Source organism: Colletotrichum phormii (genome assembly GCF_030913505.1).
Source record: "Colletotrichum phormii strain CBS 102054 chromosome Unknown BDP81scaffold_3, whole genome shotgun sequence".
Taxonomy (NCBI): domain Eukaryota; kingdom Fungi; phylum Ascomycota; class Sordariomycetes; order Glomerellales; family Glomerellaceae; genus Colletotrichum; species Colletotrichum phormii.
Genome location: NW_026851445.1, coordinates 589891 through 607465, shown reverse-complemented (window position 1 = coordinate 607465; position 17575 = coordinate 589891). Strand labels below are relative to the sequence as shown.

Here is a 17575-nt window from a genome sequence, read left to right as displayed (position 1 = left end):
ACCAGCATTCCCGGCCGCGAGTCCGGAGCCTCTCATTGGTCTTGAACGACCAAAAAGTCACAGCCATCTAATCTTGCCGTGTTCCAGAGGAAGTCTCCTTTTTTTCCCTTTGCCAGTGAGAGTCGTCGTGTTCCTGAGACCTTTTTTTGGGTTCCCGGCTTAGCATTTTCTCTCTCCCTTTCCTCCCCTCCCGTCTGCCAGGCTAAGCCTTTTCGTCAGCTTGTCTAGGTATCGCCGACCCCTGAGCGTGCCGTTCAGGTGGATATCTTCATGTGTAACTAAGTGTGTGTAGGTATGTGTATGTGTGTTTTGGTGTGTTGTTTGTATCGGTATGAGATTGACATAAGAAGGAGGCTCTTGAACCGTTTCTTGTGTCACACTTCTTCTTTTCCATCCCTCACACACACACACACACACACACACTTCTCACATATCATCCCACAGGACTAGAACTCTTTCGTTTGTTCGGAGGTTCCCCCCCTTTCGTTTATTGCTTTAATTGGCCTCAGTCACTCTCTTGAAACATCACAATCAAAACATTGCAACTCACTCTCCTTAACCAAAATAACCAAAAAAAACTCAACAATCATTAACCAGCTCTGTTGCTCTCCGGACAATCCTCACACACACTCTCTCTCTCGCTCAGCAAGTAACTCGATACCTCGATAACAATCAAACAACAAGACCAATTCACCACACACACACACACACACACACACACACACACACACTTTACACCAACCAAACCAAACCAACAGTCAAGATGCAGATCCAATCCGCCCTCATCTCCCTCACCCTCGTCGCCGGCACGGCCTCGGCCTACGAGCACGTCTACACCAACGGCACCTTCACCATCACAAAGGTCTGGGACGCTGTCACGACCTACTGCCCCCAGCCCACCACCCTCTGCTTCAACAACCGCACCTACACCATTGAGCAGCCCACCACCTTCATCATCCCTGACTGCCCCTGCACCCAGACCTACGTGAGTATTTTCTCTTGTTCTCTCTCCAGTCTCCCACTCCCCACCCCCCAACTCTTTAGCTAGGGAACCATAGACTAACACATACACCCCCCGAAATACCAGACCACCAACCAGTGCTCCGAGTGCCAAACCCCAACCGGCTACGTCGTCCCCAACCCCCCGGCCCAAACCGGCACCGGCGACGTGCCCCCCGCCGTCCCCACCCAGACCGGCCTCATCACCTGCCCCGGCAGCCCCTACTGCCCCCCCGGCGCCTCGGGTTCCATCGCGCCCCCCGCTCAGACCGGCAGTGCCGGCCTCGTCTGCCCTGGTAGCCCCGACTGCCCTCCCGCTGCCTCTGGCGGCTCTGGCGGTGCGTCCGGCGGTGCTGGTGGTGCTGGTGGTGCTGGTGGATCCGGCGGTGCCGCTACCCCCAGCCAGACCGGCGCCCTCGTCTGCCCCGGCAGCCCCAACTGCCCCGCCACCGGCTCCAGCACCGCCGCGGGCGGCGCAGGCGGCAGCGGCGGCGCCAAGCCTTCCACCGTCATCGTCGCCGGTGCCGAGAAGAACGTCGCTGCTGCTGGCGTTGCTCTCGTTGCTGGCTTCGTTGCCGTTTTGGCTCTGTAAAGCGGCAGGGGGGAGACGCACTTTCTCTGCAAAGACCACACATCCCCCAACAGCTTTTCCCTACAATTTTCCGAAGCTCTTTTCTCTCGTTTTATGAGTTTGCGCATCATTCTTTCCTCACCGTTTCGGTAATGGGGAGAGACTTCCAAAGAGGGGAGGGGGGATCTGGAGACTTGTGTGTGTGTTGTGGGGAGGGATGGACGGAAGTGGAGGGGGTGAAGTGAAGCCAGATTTCGTCTGCGCCTTCTGCACTCTTTTTTTCACTCTGTTTTTTCTCTCTGCCTCACTCGTATGAGTTGACGGGTTTCTTTTTTTTTCCTCTTTCTTACAATCGTCATCTCTTCCTTGCGGACGGTTTTCGGGGAGAGTGTGGTTTTGCCAACTCCAGAATTGGGGGAAACCAACCATCGATCAAAAGCTTTTTAGGGATGTTTGGTGGTTCCAAGGTTTTGACAATATCATTATTGGTTTTAGTGTGTTTTTTGTTTTGGTTCTTTCATCATCATTGTTTTATCACGCCCCGTTATTGTATTACGCCCGATTACGCCCAGAGATGAGGAGAATACTTTCTTACCTTGCATTGGGGAATTTTAGACGAAGAGGGAAGATTGTTGTCGGATGGGGAAACAGCAGCATTTCTCATGGCAGTATTCCGCTAGAACCTGGGTGAAAGACTGGGGGATGGGCGGGATGGAAACTGCTTCAGTGGATGAAAAGGGGACGAAAGATCAATCTCCTTTGTTAGAATCTTGTTTTTTTTTTGCTGGGTTCTGTCATAAGAGGGGGGGAAGGATGGAAGGGAGGAAAGGGGGAGTTTCGATTGGGGTATTATTAACCAACTTCAGCATCATTATCAACCCTCACATCCTTATCACCGCCATCATCATTATCATTACCCTAATACAGGTATTATTTTCTTGATACGCCTTTATATCTCTTATCCTCTTTTTTAGACTTTATAGAATTATCACTTTTGTTGTGTGTGTGTGTCATACCTTGACCAAATTCTCTACCTAGTCTTTAGTGATATTTCTTCCTTGAAATTACTCAGGAGTCTTCGTCGATGGGTTCAACAAGGCCGCCCTCTCTCTAAGTTTGTAGGCTGCGAGAGTTGGAAGACCTGATAAGTCATCGTCGGAGCCACGTGAAGAATGCTTGCTTGCCTAAGGGCTTCCTCGACCAGTATCATTAAATGTAAGGTAGGCAGTCGAGGAAGGAAGGGGGAGTGAGTCGGATTTAGGAGTATAAAAAAGCCCCTTGATCGTCATTGTGATATTTCAACTCAGTTGTCTGTGGGTGCCCGACTCATCCTGAGCAATCGGGGACAAGGCAGACAGACTCAAGCAAGTAGGCCTCTGTTCAAGTCTACCAACCGAGAAATGGGGTAAGAAGTGAATGGTTCAGATAATAGAACACGGTCTCGAGAAGTCTTGAGCTGCCAGTCGAGGAAAGATTTCTACTCTAGAAGGCTGAAGTTCGGCCGACACGATTATATACATGGTTCCCTTGCAAAGGATGGATGCTGAGAGTCCGCTATCATTGGGAAAGAGAGTCTACTCTAGTAATATACGTTGATCACTCTTGTCGATAAAAATATCGGCCATCCATTTTCTGCGTCATATGTGAACCATAGAGCAAGTGCTGTCCTTTCCCGTCACATGGCCTGAAGTTGAAGAACCCCACACGTTCGTACCTGCAATGTTTCCGCAGAATCGAGTCTTCGATGGCGTCCAGAAATTGACGCGTGGTGTTACGGGGATCGTCTATGGCGTCTCGGTGATGTTTGTCGCTCAACGGTTGCAGTATCAGACCGGCAATCTCGACGCCCTTTGCGTTGACGGGAGGTTCCTTGGTACACATCAGGGGTAAGATGACCAGCTCCGTTGGAATGAGGTCATCCCGATAAAAGTCAAAGACAAAAGGATTGTAATCCAGTCGCTCCTACTTTCCATCAAGACTCAGCGAAACCCCGTCGTCGGACATGTCCGACACTTTGAGAGTGTAGACGCTACCGCTCAAGCCAACGTAGCCTCCAGGTGGTATCCGGCGTCCTGCGGGAGTGCTGTCATGGGCACTGTGGTAAAAATGACGCGCGAGGTGTAGGATACTCTCATCGCTATTCATGATGGCCTTGATTGAGACTTTGTCTTGCACGGATGCCCACGACCAAGATGGCACGGGATGACTAGGTCGGGGCTTCTTTTCCGCTGCAGGGTTCAAGCTCCAGCAGATTTGTCGGGCGATGCGTATGTTCCAGGTAGCGGAGATGTATCTACTCAAAGAGGCATCAGAAAAGAGGCCTGCCATTCCGTTCAAGGCTGCGAGTCTATCCTTTTCGTAGGTCAAGCTACAGCCCGAGTACTCCTCAACCAGGTGCTCCCAGATATCTGCGAAAAAAATCGTCATCCTCTGGTGAATCACCTGGCGATGGGTCCGCTGGGGGGCGCATTCTGCGAATTCGGGTCACGGCTTTTCCGCGCTCGACCACTTCGTTGTCTGGAACCACTGGTATGCCGTCGGGCAAGCTCTCGCAGGCAAAGCACCTTGAACATTTCCAAAAGACTTGGTATTTGCCGGAAATGAAGAGTTATTTTGGGCAGTAGGCGCTCTTGAAAGACCCAGCCGCGCTTGTACAGCGGAGCTCTGTTGTAGTCGTTTAAGATGGACGTGTGATCCCAGACGGTGTACTCGCCGGATGGGATATCCGTCCTCTCTGAGCAAACAACAAACGTTTCCAAAACGGATGGGTCTCTCACTGCGAAGAGACCACCGTCAGATCCTTCAGAGTGTGCTGCAACGATGTTGCAGGTGGAGTTGGAGTATACGTGGTCCATTCTGAAAGACTCTTTCTTCCAGTCAAATGAGCTATCTTGAAGGATGCATAGTGAGTCGATCCAGATGTGACGAATATTCAAGTGATGTGCCAAAGTAACGGTATCGCGGAAAGTCTTGGGGAGATTCTCGATAGCTGTGTAGTTTCGGAATGTGGGAAGCGTGTCCGATGTGAGCTGTACGGATGGCGAAAAGCCCCAGCGGTGGCTCAATGTGAGATAGCCTCGATAATTGAGAGGAGTTATGTGTTCCTCGGTGGTGATGATCTTCCACAAGTAGCTGCCGGGGTCTCCAACATCAATTAGCCTAGAAGGTAGCGAAGTCGAATGGCTATAGAAGACTCTACACTCGCGATGGTTTTGGACGCAGTCGTCGAGCCACTTGCTTATTGTCCCCAGTGTATCTTGCGAGTCCATACGAGGGCCCAACCGCGCAGGTGGCTCGTCATATGAAGCACCGCCAGTCATTTCAGTGGCAAAGTTCACAAGTCTCAAATCCTCGTATCAACTTGCAATCGGGACATAATAACTCACCGGGACCACGTTTCAAGAGATTAAAACAAACTAGGTCGTTCAGATCACCTTCTCTCTACGCAGGTCCTGTATGCTGTTCAGAACCGGCGAAGAAAAGTCTCACGGGATCAGGTCTTGGATGAAGAATGATGTCCTCATTCAGGGAAGTCGAAATGCCCGGGTCTGCGGAGTGCCTCGCAAAGCGCTTACAGAAGTAACACCCCTCTTTGACCGCCTTTACAAGATCCTCGTGGGTTTCATGATGCTGATTTCGACGTCTTCGACGAGAATCATCGGCCTTCACTGCGTCTTTGCTGAAAGCGTTTTTTGCACGCGGTGCAGAGAACGGTGTCGTTTGAGTGGGTGAGGGTTGGACGATGGAGCTGACGATGTTTTGGGGGTGGGTTGTCGTCGAATTGTATGGTCCGTTTCGTCGGCCCTTTTCCGGTAGATGATTGATTTGTTTCTTCACTCATTTTACGATAGGGCTCGATTGGTTTTCGAGATAAAATCTGGCACAGAAATCGGACAGAGTGACTGTCGTCTTGAATCATACACAGCTGTTGATGGACACCATGTACGCAGACCCGCTCCTTTCCCCCCAGAATCTGTTGTGAGTTCGCAGATGACCCTCAGGAATTATAGGTAGCTGGTATGGAAAGAGGAGTCAGACTGAAGAGTTTTCAAAAATGAGGGACAAAGGGTATTATTTAATGGAAGCTGGTGTTGATGGCAGTTGGAAGTGATGTTGAGAGAGGGATACCGAAAGCAACTGGGCCTGGGAGTGAGAAGGTACAATTCGCGTACAGTACGACTAGCATGTGCCCACCCAGTGACCGGCACTGTCCCAACTTCACTGCCTGAATTCGAGGTATCCACAACTTCAACCTCACTCATTCATCAGATCAACTTCTCATCCGAGGTCTGGTGCTTAACATTCCTCGACCAGATAAAACGAGGATCAAGACAAAAATTTCACATTTGAGGTTCAGATTGAAGTTCTCAAGTCGGCATTCAGGGATCTTCGGGCATCTCATCTCACGCCGCCGCTACAAGACATGGAATAAAAGCCCAGCCAACTATCCACGAACCTCTCAACCTATTTCAACCATCGGCGATCAGCCAACATGGACGCCCATGAAGACGATAGCGACATCAAGCTGCAAAAGGCATCGTCGGAACTCATTGCAGAATTCTCTCGCTCACTCCCGCTCTTCCTTCGCAAGCCCGATGGCAAGACCCTCCGCGCCCGCGTCAGGGTGTCGGAGACCTCACGTCTGACTTCAAGCGTAACTACTCCTCTGCACTCAATCTCATATTCTTCCCTATCAAAAAACGTAGAACTCATGATGCTGACACACTTCACAGCTCCTTGACCCATTCCAAGAACTCCCTCAACTACTGGACCCTCACCTCCCGGAATGGCTTCCCCTCCTTGCGTCAACGTACCTAGAGCACCTCAACACCCGCACCCGCACCCGGGCTCGGCCATCGGCTTCAACCCGCTCCCAGCTCCTCGAGCCCCTGAGTCTCGCCATTGCCAAAATCATCTACCACTTCACCAAGATCCGCGGCGAAAAGGTCATTGTTCGCTTCCTCAACGTCGAGTCCCGCCACATCGAGCCCCTCCTCTCGGCCCTCGAGGCCTCGGAGCGCGCCTCGTCAACCGCCCGCCCTGCGCTTAACCCCCTTTCTTCTCCCCAGTCCGCCACAGCGTCCTCATCAGCAACCCCCGTCGGCACCGCACAATGGTCTTGGGAAGAGCGCTACCTCGTCCTCCTCTGGCTCTCCCACCTCCTCCTCGCCCCCTTCGACCTCTCCACCATCTCCTCCGCCTCTGCCGAACCGGATCTCACCCTTCCCTCGATCCCAGACTTTGACTGGCCCGAGGACCTCCCCGGAATCACCGTCCGCATCCTCCCGATCGCCATCAAGTATCTCGCCTCCTCCGGCAAAGAACGCGACGGCGCCCGCGCTCTCCTCGTTCGCGTCGCCATGCGCCGTGACATGCAATCCCAAGGCGTCCTCTCCGCCCTCGTCCGCTGGTCCCTCGCCTCCCTGAAACCTTCACCCTCACCCTCACCATCCTCCTCCGACGCCACGACACCGGCATCATCACCGCAGCCGCCCTACTTCTACATCGGCGTCCTCTCCTTCCTTGCCGGCGTCCTCCGATCCTCCATAAACACCTCCGACATGGACGCCTACCTCTCGTCCATCTTCCTCACCGCGCACGCAGTCGCCTCCGCCGAAGACGCCTCGGACACCACGGCCGCGGCCGCCCCGTCCGTCTCAGCCGCCATCCGCTCCGTCGCCGTAGCGCGCAAAATGCTCATCAAAGTCATCCGCTCCGTCACTGTCCTCCTCCTACGCAGCAACAAGTCCCCATCAGACCACCAGAGCACCGACGAGCTAGTCGAAATGTCCATAGGCTACCTCCTCGAATCCCTCGCCGACAACGACACCCCCGTCCGCCTGGCCGCCTCCAAAGCCCTCAGCATCGTCACCCTCAAACTCGACCCAGACATGGCCTCCCAAGTCGTCGATGCCGTGCTAGACTCCCTCAACCGCAACGTCTTTTGGACCCGCGACCCGGGCACCTCCAAAGGAACCTCTTCTTCCGCAACCACCACCACCTCCACGCGCGACCTCACAGCCGTCGACCCCCTAGAATGGCACGGCCTAATGCTCACCCTCTCCCACCTCCTCTACCGCCGCTCCCCGCCCGCCTCCCAACTCCCCTCCATCGTCCACGGCCTCCTCCTCGGCCTCTCGTTCGAGAAACGCAGCACCTCAGGCGGCTCCATCGGCACAAACGTCCGCGACGCAGCCTGCTTCGGCATCTGGGCCCTCGCACGCCGCTACACCACCCCAGAACTCCTCCACGTTCCCACCGCGTCCGTCGTCGCGGCACGCAGCTACCATCAAACCTCTTCCACCTCCTCCAACGCTTCGTCCAACGTATCCGCCTCCAGCGTCTCTATCCTCCAAGTCCTCGCCACAGAACTCACCGTAACAGCCTCCCTCGACCCAGCAGGCAACATCCGCCGCGGTGCCTCCGCCGCCCTGCAGGAACTCATCGGCCGGCACCCGGATACCGTCGAAAAGGGCATCTGGGTAGTCCAGGCCGTAGACTACCACACCGTCGCACTGCGCTCGCGCGCGGTACACGATGTAGCCCTCAGCGCGACAAAACTTTCGTCGCAGTACGGCGCCGCGCTACTGGACGGCCTGCTCGGCTGGCGGGGCATAGGCGACGCCGACGTCGTCTCGCGGCGCGTGGCTGGTGCTTCGTTTGGTACGCTTACGCTGGAACTCGCGCGGCAGACGACGGCTTCTGCTTCGGCTTCGGCTGCTTCTTCGTCAACGTCCCCGTCTAGCGAGTCTAGTGACGACAATGACGACGGGAGCGTTGCTCAGTTCACGGCGTCCATCGAGAGGGTTCTCGCGCGCCTGCGTACGCTCCAGACGCGCCAGGTCGACGAACGACATGGTCTCGTGCTCTGCCTCGCCTCCGTCCTGGATAAATTCCCCGAGCTGCTCGCCGGTAAACCGATCGATACCGTCATCACTGAGATTGCTCACCGCATCATCCGCGAACTAGAATCACTCTTCACAGAATTCCAAACGACAACATACCGTCGACCAGAACTCATCGCCGAAGCATACAGCCGTCTAATCACTTCATCATTCCCTGTCCTACAAGCTACATCATCACCGAGCAGCCAAACCACAAACCTAGAACCAGGCTACAAGGTCGTCTCAACAGACAACACCAAAAGCCTAATCGCCGCAATCAAGACACTCGACGCCCAGGACAACAACAACAACAACAACAACAACAACAAGATCCCCGACAGCATAGCAAACTTAGTCTCCACCTTCCACCCCATCGTCAGCGCAGGCCTCGCCCGCACAGAAAAGGAAGCCGTCGCCGCGTCCTCGGAAGCAGCCCTCGTCCTCCTCGTCTTCTCACCAGCAGAAGAGCGCAAGCGCATCGTCACAGAATGGGCCGGCGCCGTGAGGCAGCGGCCGACGTCGCGCGCGGCCAGCGATACGGGCACGCTGTTCGCGCTGACGATGTCGTACGCTGTCACGACTACCTTTGGCGGCGACGACAGAAACAGCAGCAGCAGCTGCTGCGTCGTCTGCGACACGATCCTCGCAAGATGGGCCACCGACAACGACATTGACACGCGCGTGGCGATCCTACAGGCCCTCTCGCAGAGCGGTTTACTACGGGACCAGGCGCTTGTGTTCCTCGATCTGCTGGCGGAGGGCCTGAACGATTATACGACCAACGCGAGGGGCGACGTCGGGTCCCACGTCAGGCTGGAGGCGCTCAAGGCGACCAAGTCGTTGTGGACTATGGCTCTTAGCGTGGATCGTTCTCACTCTACTGGGGATAATGATGATGGCATTGTCAGGGGAAAGAACAAACAAGATGGACTGGCTTCCCGAGGCGGTCTCGAAGCTTTTCCTCCGAATCTTACGTCTGGCCGCCGAGAAGCTGGATCGCGTGCGTACTGAAGCGCACGCGGTCCTTGCTTTGACTGTTGAGTCTAGGTAAGAAACCCCCCACCCCCTTTTCCCCTTTAATCATCACAATCTTCTCACGAGCCACGAGGCGAGAGAAAAAAGGAAAACCCCAATAGTCCCCCCTGACTAACAAGAAATACACACACTCACAGCTTCGCAACAACCTTTACAAAGCTCACCTTTTCATCAAAACCTTACTTCCAAACGCTGCTCAACCTCTACGCAACAGACAACAGCCTCCGACCGCCCATCGCGGAGCCGGCCAGGGCCGACGCGGGTGCCTGGATGGCGGAGCTGCTGGCGGGCTACGTCACGTCGGCCGACACGGGCAACGAGGACCTGGTGATTGCGTCCCGCGCGGCGCTGGCCGACTTTTGCGCCGCGTCGCCGCGGAACCTGGACGCCGTCTGCGTGGCGCTGGTGAGCAACGTCAAGACCAGGCAGCAGCAGCAGACACCAGGCCAGGGCCAGGGCCAGGGAGACCGCGTGGTGGTGCCGACGCTCGAGATTGTGGCGTTCCTATGCCACGTCGGACTCTTTCAACAATGTCGCGAGGTCGATTTGCGGCACCTGTGCTTGCAGGTCCAAAAGGCGGGTTACAAGACTGGCAATGTTAGGAAGCTGGAGGCTTGCATCAAGGTGTACGGCTGCGTGGCCGGGTTCGATGAGGAGTGTGCCGGTGTGAAGGAGGAGGAGGAGGAGATCCTCCGGGGTAAGAGGCGGGACGGCATCTCAGAGGCCAGGAAGCGTCTTGGTGCGTTGATGTTTCATCCCTGGCCGAGGGTGAGAAGCTTGGTCGTCGACGAGCTGTGGAAATTGTTCGGGGAGGAGGGTGAGAATGGCGGCGGCGCCGAGTCGCTCAAGAGCGTCGACTGGAGTAAAGCCGACAAAGCTTCCATCAACCGCGTCGTGGACCGGTTTGCATTGTCTCGGGCAGCGTAGTCAAGCATAGCATAATACAATGCGGCTTCGTGGGTTGCGCGGAACGCCGTGACAGAGAATGTTCCTTTCGTCCCAAACCAAGGTTGTACCTTTTTCAGTCAGTGCGGGCCAGTCTCTTCGAGAAGAAAAGTGTATATTCATCTGCCGGATCGCGACGCTTCGCGGGAGGCGGGAAAGAAGAGGGACGGCGGGCTGTCAACAGAAAGGGAACACTACTGCCCCCTTCCCGTCGTCCCGCCAGATATCAAGGTTCGGCCTCATCCCTGAAACTTTTGGTCCTTTGGCCGGCAAAAAAACAGTTGAAAATCAAGTAAACAATACCAAGTCGGGACAGAAACTCAAAGCAGAAGCTCAGACATATCCACGTGGTGACAGCCTATCCAAAAGCACGCCTTCATGAGGGTTCAGTCAGTTCATCGGCGGGAGGGGGTGGTGGGTTTGATTTGCCGCTCCCCAGACGGTGTGTTACCGGGCAAGGAAGGGTGAGTTTGGGAATAGGGTTGCAGACAAAAGAAGACGGGAAAAAATATGCTCGCTGATGAGAGAGGGCCGAACCCTTCATGCCCGAGTTGTTGCCGTGTTATGTTACGGCATGGCAAGACGTTTCCTCGTTGTAGTTCTGATACGGTAGTGAATTCAACATATACACCCTCCAACCAACTGCATTCTGGATATATCCATGGGACTCGACAGCCATATTCAGCTCGGTTTATGAGGCCGAAGTACACGGAAATCGCCAGGGCCCCCATCATCAAAGCCCTCAATGCTGGCGGTATAATGCATAGACCATCTCCCGCGGCCGCCGGGGTTCGACGGACATCTCGCCGGGATTTTGCTACCGACAGATTACCGATGAATCGCTTCCGGGGCAGCAAAAGCAGAAAAATACACTAGTATCATCTGGTGCATTGTCACTTTTGTCGACTTTCATGTCGATCAGCTTTTTTTGACTTCCGCTATCCAGCGGAAACGAGATGCTGGGTCCGAAACAAAGCCAGTGAATTGTTGTTGAATAATGCCAAGCCCCCCGTTGGCCCCAGGCACCTACCTAATCGCAAACTCTTCACCTCTCGTTCAAAAATCCGCGATGGTTGGTCGATCTTGGACTGTATCTGTAGGTCTCCAAATGCCTGGTCCAACCACGCTTTTTAGCTTGGAAATCCTTGGGCTGGGAAAATCCTTCAGCAGAAACTCAGACCCGAGACCGAGTTTCCGACGTTCTGGAGTAGTGAGTGAGAGCATTGGCTAGCAGAGATTGCGGGTTGACACCGTCGTACTTTTAAATGTCTCCTGTTTACGAATGTGAGCCAAGCATCCGCAAAACAACCCTCCCTCATGTCTTTGCGTCGTGTAGGTTGGAGAAGTACGAGGTATACACACTATACACGGACGTTGGTGACGTTTTGTCGATCGGATGACACGCACGGCTAGTGAGACTGTAAGGCGTAGAGTAATTCTGCCTGGTGAGCAGCCACCAGTATCAGATGCCGAAGCGGATCAATCGACAGGTGCACAGGCACACAGGCAAAGTCTGCAGCCCGTAGCCAACTGTTGAGTATGACGATGGAGGCTGGTGCTCTGGGCTTTGGGGGGTCGTCCAATGCGCAGAATCGGGCCGTTGTGACCGTGCCATAACTCGAACCAGCCAATTGTCTAGGAGCCGTGGGAGTGTCTTTGGGAGGATGTGATCGGATCCTTTCATGTCTCAAGATAATGTGATGTCTGGTACAGCGGCCGCTCTCTTGGCTGATATTCCCGCGGGAATTTGTTTATGCCAGTAGAGGCTGGGAGACTGAAGTAGCCTGCGCCGCGTTTTGGCAACGCCATCAACACGCAAGTGGCAGCGAGGCCCTGGAGGCATTTGACTTGGGCACCTTATCCAAGGCCGTTTTGCACACGTAACAGACAAGTCGCTGTGTTGATAACCAGGTGCAAGGCTTGGTGATCCCCTTGTCAACCTGTGCGTGCCTGTTGCCATTCTTCGATAGTCTGGCTCGCCGTTCGTTTCTCCCTGACGGTCCTCTACTCTTCCACGTGGATTTGACACAAAGAACCCTGGAAAGCAATTTCAGCTTCAAGGGACGCAGTATGATGGGTGCCGGGGAGTTAGTCTCGATTTAGCCATGGTGTGGCGGACAAGGTTTACCTCGGATTCCCCAAGGCGCAAGCTGGTGAGACCAAAAAAAAAAAAAAAAAAAAAAAAAGCCCTTCTCCCCCCAGATTGAGGGCTTGTCAGGTGGGCGCTAGGAGATGGACGGGTGAAAGACCAAGCCCGAAGAAGGAAAGGCCAGGCCAGTGACAGTAGGCGACCCAATATGGCGAGGGGTAAGTCGGAGGCGTAGTGCGATAGACGGATGGGGGTGCGGGCATCGATGTGGGATTTTGATAAGTACAGAGTATTATCTTGAGCTACTTTGGATGGAGAGAGGGGCTGGGATTGGTCGATTGACGGGTGTCAGGTTAGCGTGGAACTCCCCCCAAATGGTATCATTGAAAGGACCTGCTCAGTCGGGCAAGTTGGCAGATATGCAGTGAAACTCTTCAACATATCGAAGGGACCGAGTGGTTGTTCTTTGACAGGTAAAACCAGCCCATGCACTTTCAGGAGTTGCTTCGATGCGGCCGGTTGAGCACGAAGATTGCGAGACTCAGCCACTGGGCCTGGCTAAGGATGGATGTTGGGGTCGGGAACAATTCCTATGGTAAGCTAAGATACTGGTGTCTGAAGGCATGCCGGACAAGCGGTTACTAGACGGATACTAGTTACTAGTTAAAGACTCGGCGCCATTGGTATCGTATCTGTTGGTTGTGTGGGGTTTCTTGTCCTCCGACTTTGGGATTAGCATTATTGGTCCGAATCGAGGCTCGGAGCGGTGTGATGAGGCAGACTCGGGAACGCCACGCCGCCTGTTGGTTGGTGTTGTCTCGTGCATCCCAATCAGTTTCGCGAGCTCTGGGCGTTGAAGAAGGGCAAATCAAGACTGCAATAATTATGGTATTCATCATCTTGAAGAGGCGTTAGTCAACGCTGAAGTTGGATATCTGTTGTTCCAGCCGAATGGCCGAAGCTGGTGTAAGCCGGTAGAGATATGATTGGGAATGGCATGGCTAGGGAGGTACCTAGAAGGGATACGCATATCTGAGGTAAGGTGCTGAGATAGGTCATCTGTGGCAAGGGTACCTCGAGTCCCAGGCGCCAGTATCGATGTTTTTGATGGCTGGTGGCGCCGATTCTGGCCGGAGGTCAGGGTTGATGGTAGGTAGTGGACAGGTACCTGGTGTGGAAGTTGGGTTGCATTTCGATGATTTTCTACTCCGTATCGTCGTCGAAACGTGGTGTGCTGAAACTTTGATTACTATCCGTACTAGGTATCCGTAAGTATCCGTAGCTAAACCCGACTTTGCAAGGGGCGAGCAAGCGAATGATTCTCAAGATGCCACTCGACGCACGCGTCTTTTCTCTTGATCTTGTGGCTCTGGGATTGTCGGGCTTGTACTCCGTACTGCGTCCAGAGTTCAGGCAGTCTTCCCGATAAAAGGTAGGATGAGGTATCCGTAGAATAAGATGAGATGCGGTTTGCGTGGCGTGGCGTGGCGTGGCATGGCATGACATGGGGCAGGCGGCGCGGTATTCTGTCGAGGCGGAGATAGGGAAAGCTAGGTAAGCAGCAGGTGCAGATGCGCATGAGATACCTTTGCCCTTGCCTTCCGTTGGGGAAGCAGATTAAATCCGCAAGGCACCCTCTTGCTCGATGCTGACAGCCGCTGCAACACCTCCGCTACTGCCCGTGACTACGGGCGGGACCGGATCTGACCCGCACGGCGTGGCAAGGTAGGGAGGTGCGTGAGACGGAAGAGATGTTAGTATCTGTATACGGAGTACTTGGACGGCTTACATATACATGGCATCCATAAGGTAGAGGGTGCTGTATCCGGGCCGTGAAGTATGAGTATACGTAGAGTGGTTGAAACATGATGAGTACGTAAAGACAGAGCAACCAACCCATCTCCATTGATCCATCTCGATTGTCACGGCCGAATCGGGCCACTTACGGGACCCCGTGCAAGCCGTGGACTCCATCGTGGTTCCCAGTGACAGGAAACCGGATAGATCTGGCCAGTGGGAGGCGGGAGAGGGCAACCTAAGCGGTGGCCCATGCTTCTCCCCCGATGTTCAAGTTGTGTGCTTTCTTCCCAAATTCCCACCCGTGCCCCTTCCTCCCCAGAGTAGTATCCGCACTCCGTACTCCGTAGTCTTCACCTCAGTGTTCACTGGTCAGTGGTGGTTGAGCGGGTGTCATCCACTTGTTGCTGGCGGGGGGCCTGACCAACAGATGACGAGATGGCCTCTCCCGCGCTGTCCACTGTTGGGGCCGCACGCAGGGGAGCAGAGCAGGGCAAGCCGCAGGCGAGGCAGGGTAAATCGCAAGCAAGGTACGGCAGAGACACAGGTGCATCGCTGCATCGCAGGGCAAGACACGATGTGCGGCGTGCCTTGAGTGGACTCGACTGCGACTTGCAGTTGCCGTTGCCGTGACCGTTGCGTTTTGCTAGGTAATTGTGGTCGTGAGGACACGGCAATGGCGTTCTGGTGTCCAAGGCAAGGTATCCCGAGCACATGGGGTAACGAATATCGCGGTATCTCAGGTACTCTGTACGGATAGTATCGTACAGATAGTGCTCCAAATCTCCAAGGGCAGTGCCCGCCACAGTCGGTTAGTCTGGTCTCAGAGTGGGAGGGAAAAGGCACACAGATGGTTTTCTCACCTGACTCGGAAACTGAAAGATATCAGGTCGATGCCCGTATCTTTCGTTGCCGTACGAATAAGCACGGATACTCAGCAATAAGGCCCTGACGGAGAGTCAGAAGGGGGAAAAGAAAAAGAGCATCCGTATCTGTAACTGTGAGATACGAACGCACCTGGTCCATTGCTCTTGCACTTGTTTAACTTGCTCCTGCTCTCCGTACGGTACCTGCCAGCCTGCCGTGCCTGCCTGCAATCTGCGTTGCTTTCCTTCCTTCCTTCCCTCCGACCCTTGCTCAACACACGCCCCCTCTTTACACCCACGCCCCCCCTCCCCCCTTCCTCCCCACTCCTCCACGTCCCACAGTCCCAGTCGTCCCTCTTCTTCCTCACCCTCAGTCACTGGATCGCAGCTCTCCTCTTCTCCGATCTCCAAATCCTCCCCCACCACCGCCTTATCCTAACTTTACTCGTTGCCCGCATATACCCTGCATTTTTGACCTGCCATCGATTGAACTCAAATTTCAGCTGGACTGTCGACTATCTTACCTTAATCACCTTAGCACCGCTAAATTCTTTGGGACCCAAGTTACCCAACACTTGGGCACACTCTCGATTCAGGAACGGTCTAGCCTCACGTCAACCATGCTCTCAAGTCTCGAGTCTCGACTTTCCCACGCGGCAGCCCTCCTCGGAGATCTTTCTCTGGCGAGAAAGAGACATCTTCTGATCAGGCAGGGGAAAGAACCCCGTGACTGTTCACTGGTCTTGTTGATTTACCACCTCAACCGCCAGCGCTATCGGACCGCGGTTGATGCCTGGTCTGTGCCATCGTCGGCCCATGTTGCGCACATCCCTCCTTGTTAGGTAGTCTACGGAGCACTTGGCTGCCATCGTGAGATGCTGATACCCAAGGGAGGAAACAAACAGCGTTGACCTCGAGCCATCAGACGACGCTCTGATATTGCACTTCTTTTCGATGAAGTAGTTGACTCACCTCACTGGGCGGCAACGTAACGGCCATGGCTTCCGTCTCCTGCGTCAGCCACCTGACTGGCTTGGCAAATCATCAACCTTCACCCCCTCGATCTCAAAGGCGTCCGCCATGGGTTTTATGTCATCCGCTTACGGATATTCCTCGCCGACCATTTGACTCCTCGGCATCGGCTGTTGCCTCCCACCCGCGCCAGCTCAACAGATGCCCAGGCACTCCAGGCCGAGAATCGTGGACTTTGCGCAGCGCCAACGCTAAAGTAACATACGTACTCGACTGGGCGACTGATATTACATGAACCTTCCCAGAAAGCAATGATAAAATGCGGGGGCACACGAGGCAATGCAGCCGTCCACTTTAGGACGCCAGCCGAGACGCGACTGAGCTCCTCTCCAGCTCCTGCTGCGCTATCCAATTCCGCCGGCCGAGCCCACCCATCGCCTCAATCCTATCACCACCATTCCTGCTCTATCACCAGCAGCGACAACCTTTCGCCTGTCTGCGCCGCAGCGGCAATCAATGGGGCCTCCAATTCACCTCCGGTCTACCAAGAATCCTGGCAGTGCAGCCAACACCTCCGAACTATCCACCACATGGCCAATGTCAAACTATCAGTCAGTCCATAAGCCCAGGCTCGGCCGCCTGGCAAAGTCCAATTAAACAAACCGCGGTTATCTATGTCTCTCCTCCTCTAGGAATCCCAACCCTCAGCCGTGCAGCGCCATCAGGCCATGGCGGCCATCAACTGCATCGAAGCAACCAAGGAGGTATGCATCGTGCCGGCGACCATTGGTACTACCAAGTGCCAAAAACCTGTCTGCCCTGATCTACTAATTAAATTGCAAAGCTTACCAACGCGTCGGACCATGCCACCACTCTTTCTTCAGTCAGCAGGACAGTGCAGAGCAGTGCAGGGCAGGGCAACAACCACTGGCATCCAGAGACACTTTGACCCTCCACAGCCTGTGAAAGCCTTCCCCTGTCGATTTAACTTGACAGCCATTGGACATCCTTGTGGACGACTCTTCCCCGGTAAAGAAAGAGGGCAAGGGCCAAATCGCCTCCGCATCTTCTCTGCGCGTCTACGTACGGACTATCCGTACGGGGTCCTCGAATGCACGCAGTAAAGCAGGATCCGTACGGAGTACACTATGCTCGTACTCCGTACGGTTAGTTTATACAATGATTGACTCTTGAAAGGGAGTCAGCATGTGAGCTAGGTACTGTGTATCCATACTCTGATGCGATGAACCAAGGCACTGAATTCGCAACTTTTCCGCCCATGTCGGTCAAGGGGGGGGGGGGGGGGCGTGCGCAACACGGCCGTTCAACGGCCGGTCCACCAATCCTGCGAAGAAAGGCTGGCCTCTCGTCTGCCGTCGCCTTATCTAAGTGGAGAGGCGCACACGACTGGGAAATC

The 17575-nt window shown here is 54.6% G+C and overlaps 6 protein-coding genes across 6 annotated transcripts; 2 read left to right on the top strand and 4 right to left on the bottom strand.

Moving 5' to 3' along the window:
• Positions 1 to 763: 763 nt before the first annotated feature.
• On the top strand, positions 764 to 1591 carry BDP81DRAFT_390291 (uncharacterized protein; the record flags this gene model as incomplete). The annotated part of the gene is made up of 2 exons (XM_060587378.1): positions 764 to 985; positions 1088 to 1591. The coding sequence occupies 2 exons, from the start codon at positions 764 to 766 to the stop codon at positions 1589 to 1591; spliced, it is 726 nt and encodes a 241-aa protein (XP_060449572.1).
• Positions 1592 to 3630: 2039 nt separating this feature from the next.
• Positions 3631 to 5088, bottom strand: BDP81DRAFT_504251 (heterokaryon incompatibility protein-domain-containing protein). The gene is made up of 2 exons (XM_060595618.1): positions 4077 to 5088; positions 3631 to 4027 (listed from the first exon to the last, which is right to left on the bottom strand). Exons 1-2 carry the CDS (start codon positions 4888 to 4890, stop codon positions 3957 to 3959), a joined length of 885 nt encoding a protein of 294 aa, XP_060449571.1. The 5' UTR covers positions 4891 to 5088; the 3' UTR covers positions 3631 to 3956.
• A 764-nt stretch (positions 5089 to 5852) lies between these two features.
• Positions 5853 to 10549, top strand: BDP81DRAFT_478525 (beta-tubulin cofactor d). The gene is made up of 4 exons (XM_060594857.1): positions 5853 to 6224; positions 6304 to 9322; positions 9363 to 9501; positions 9627 to 10549. Exons 1-4 carry the CDS (start codon positions 6063 to 6065, stop codon positions 10414 to 10416), a joined length of 4110 nt encoding a protein of 1369 aa, XP_060449570.1. The 5' UTR covers positions 5853 to 6062; the 3' UTR covers positions 10417 to 10549.
• Positions 10550 to 11397: 848 nt separating this feature from the next.
• BDP81DRAFT_125227 (uncharacterized protein) lies at positions 11398 to 11799 on the bottom strand. Its single transcript, XM_060581656.1, has 2 exons — positions 11797 to 11799; positions 11398 to 11706 (listed from the first exon to the last, which is right to left on the bottom strand). The coding sequence occupies exon 2, from the start codon at positions 11656 to 11658 to the stop codon at positions 11491 to 11493; it is 168 nt and encodes a 55-aa protein (XP_060449569.1). The 5' UTR covers positions 11659 to 11706; positions 11797 to 11799; the 3' UTR covers positions 11398 to 11490.
• Positions 11800 to 13114: 1315 nt separating this feature from the next.
• Positions 13115 to 13574, bottom strand: BDP81DRAFT_125217 (uncharacterized protein). The gene has a single exon (XM_060581655.1). It carries the CDS (start codon positions 13420 to 13422, stop codon positions 13183 to 13185), a length of 240 nt encoding a protein of 79 aa, XP_060449568.1. The 5' UTR covers positions 13423 to 13574; the 3' UTR covers positions 13115 to 13182.
• Positions 13575 to 14115: 541 nt separating this feature from the next.
• On the bottom strand, positions 14116 to 14543 carry BDP81DRAFT_417760 (uncharacterized protein). Its single transcript, XM_060589652.1, has one exon. The coding sequence runs from the start codon at positions 14427 to 14429 to the stop codon at positions 14196 to 14198; it is 234 nt and encodes a 77-aa protein (XP_060449567.1). The 5' UTR covers positions 14430 to 14543; the 3' UTR covers positions 14116 to 14195.
• Positions 14544 to 17575: the final 3032 nt, after the last annotated feature.

Excerpts from the sequence above, each read along its gene's own strand:
- BDP81DRAFT_504251 (XM_060595618.1), bottom strand. The coding sequence starts at position 4,890 with ATGACTGGCGGTGCTTCATATGACGAGCCACCTGCGCGGTTGGGCCCT. Across the intron at positions 4,028-4,076 it reads TGGTTCCAGACAACGAAGTG|CGGACCCATCGCCAGGTGAT; the intron begins GTCGAGCGCGGA and ends TGCGCCCCCCAG.
- BDP81DRAFT_478525 (XM_060594857.1), top strand. The coding sequence starts at position 6,063 with ATGGACGCCCATGAAGACGATAGCGACATCAAGCTGCAAAAGGCATCG. Across the intron at positions 9,323-9,362 it reads TATGGCTCTTAGCGTGGATC|GGGAAAGAACAAACAAGATG; the intron begins GTTCTCACTCTA and ends TGGCATTGTCAG. Across the intron at positions 9,502-9,626 it reads GCTTTGACTGTTGAGTCTAG|CTTCGCAACAACCTTTACAA; the intron begins GTAAGAAACCCC and ends ACACACTCACAG.
- BDP81DRAFT_125227 (XM_060581656.1), bottom strand. The coding sequence starts at position 11,658 with ATGCTCTCACTCACTACTCCAGAACGTCGGAAACTCGGTCTCGGGTCT.
- BDP81DRAFT_125217 (XM_060581655.1), bottom strand. The coding sequence starts at position 13,422 with ATGATGAATACCATAATTATTGCAGTCTTGATTTGCCCTTCTTCAACG.
- BDP81DRAFT_417760 (XM_060589652.1), bottom strand. The coding sequence starts at position 14,429 with ATGGAGATGGGTTGGTTGCTCTGTCTTTACGTACTCATCATGTTTCAA.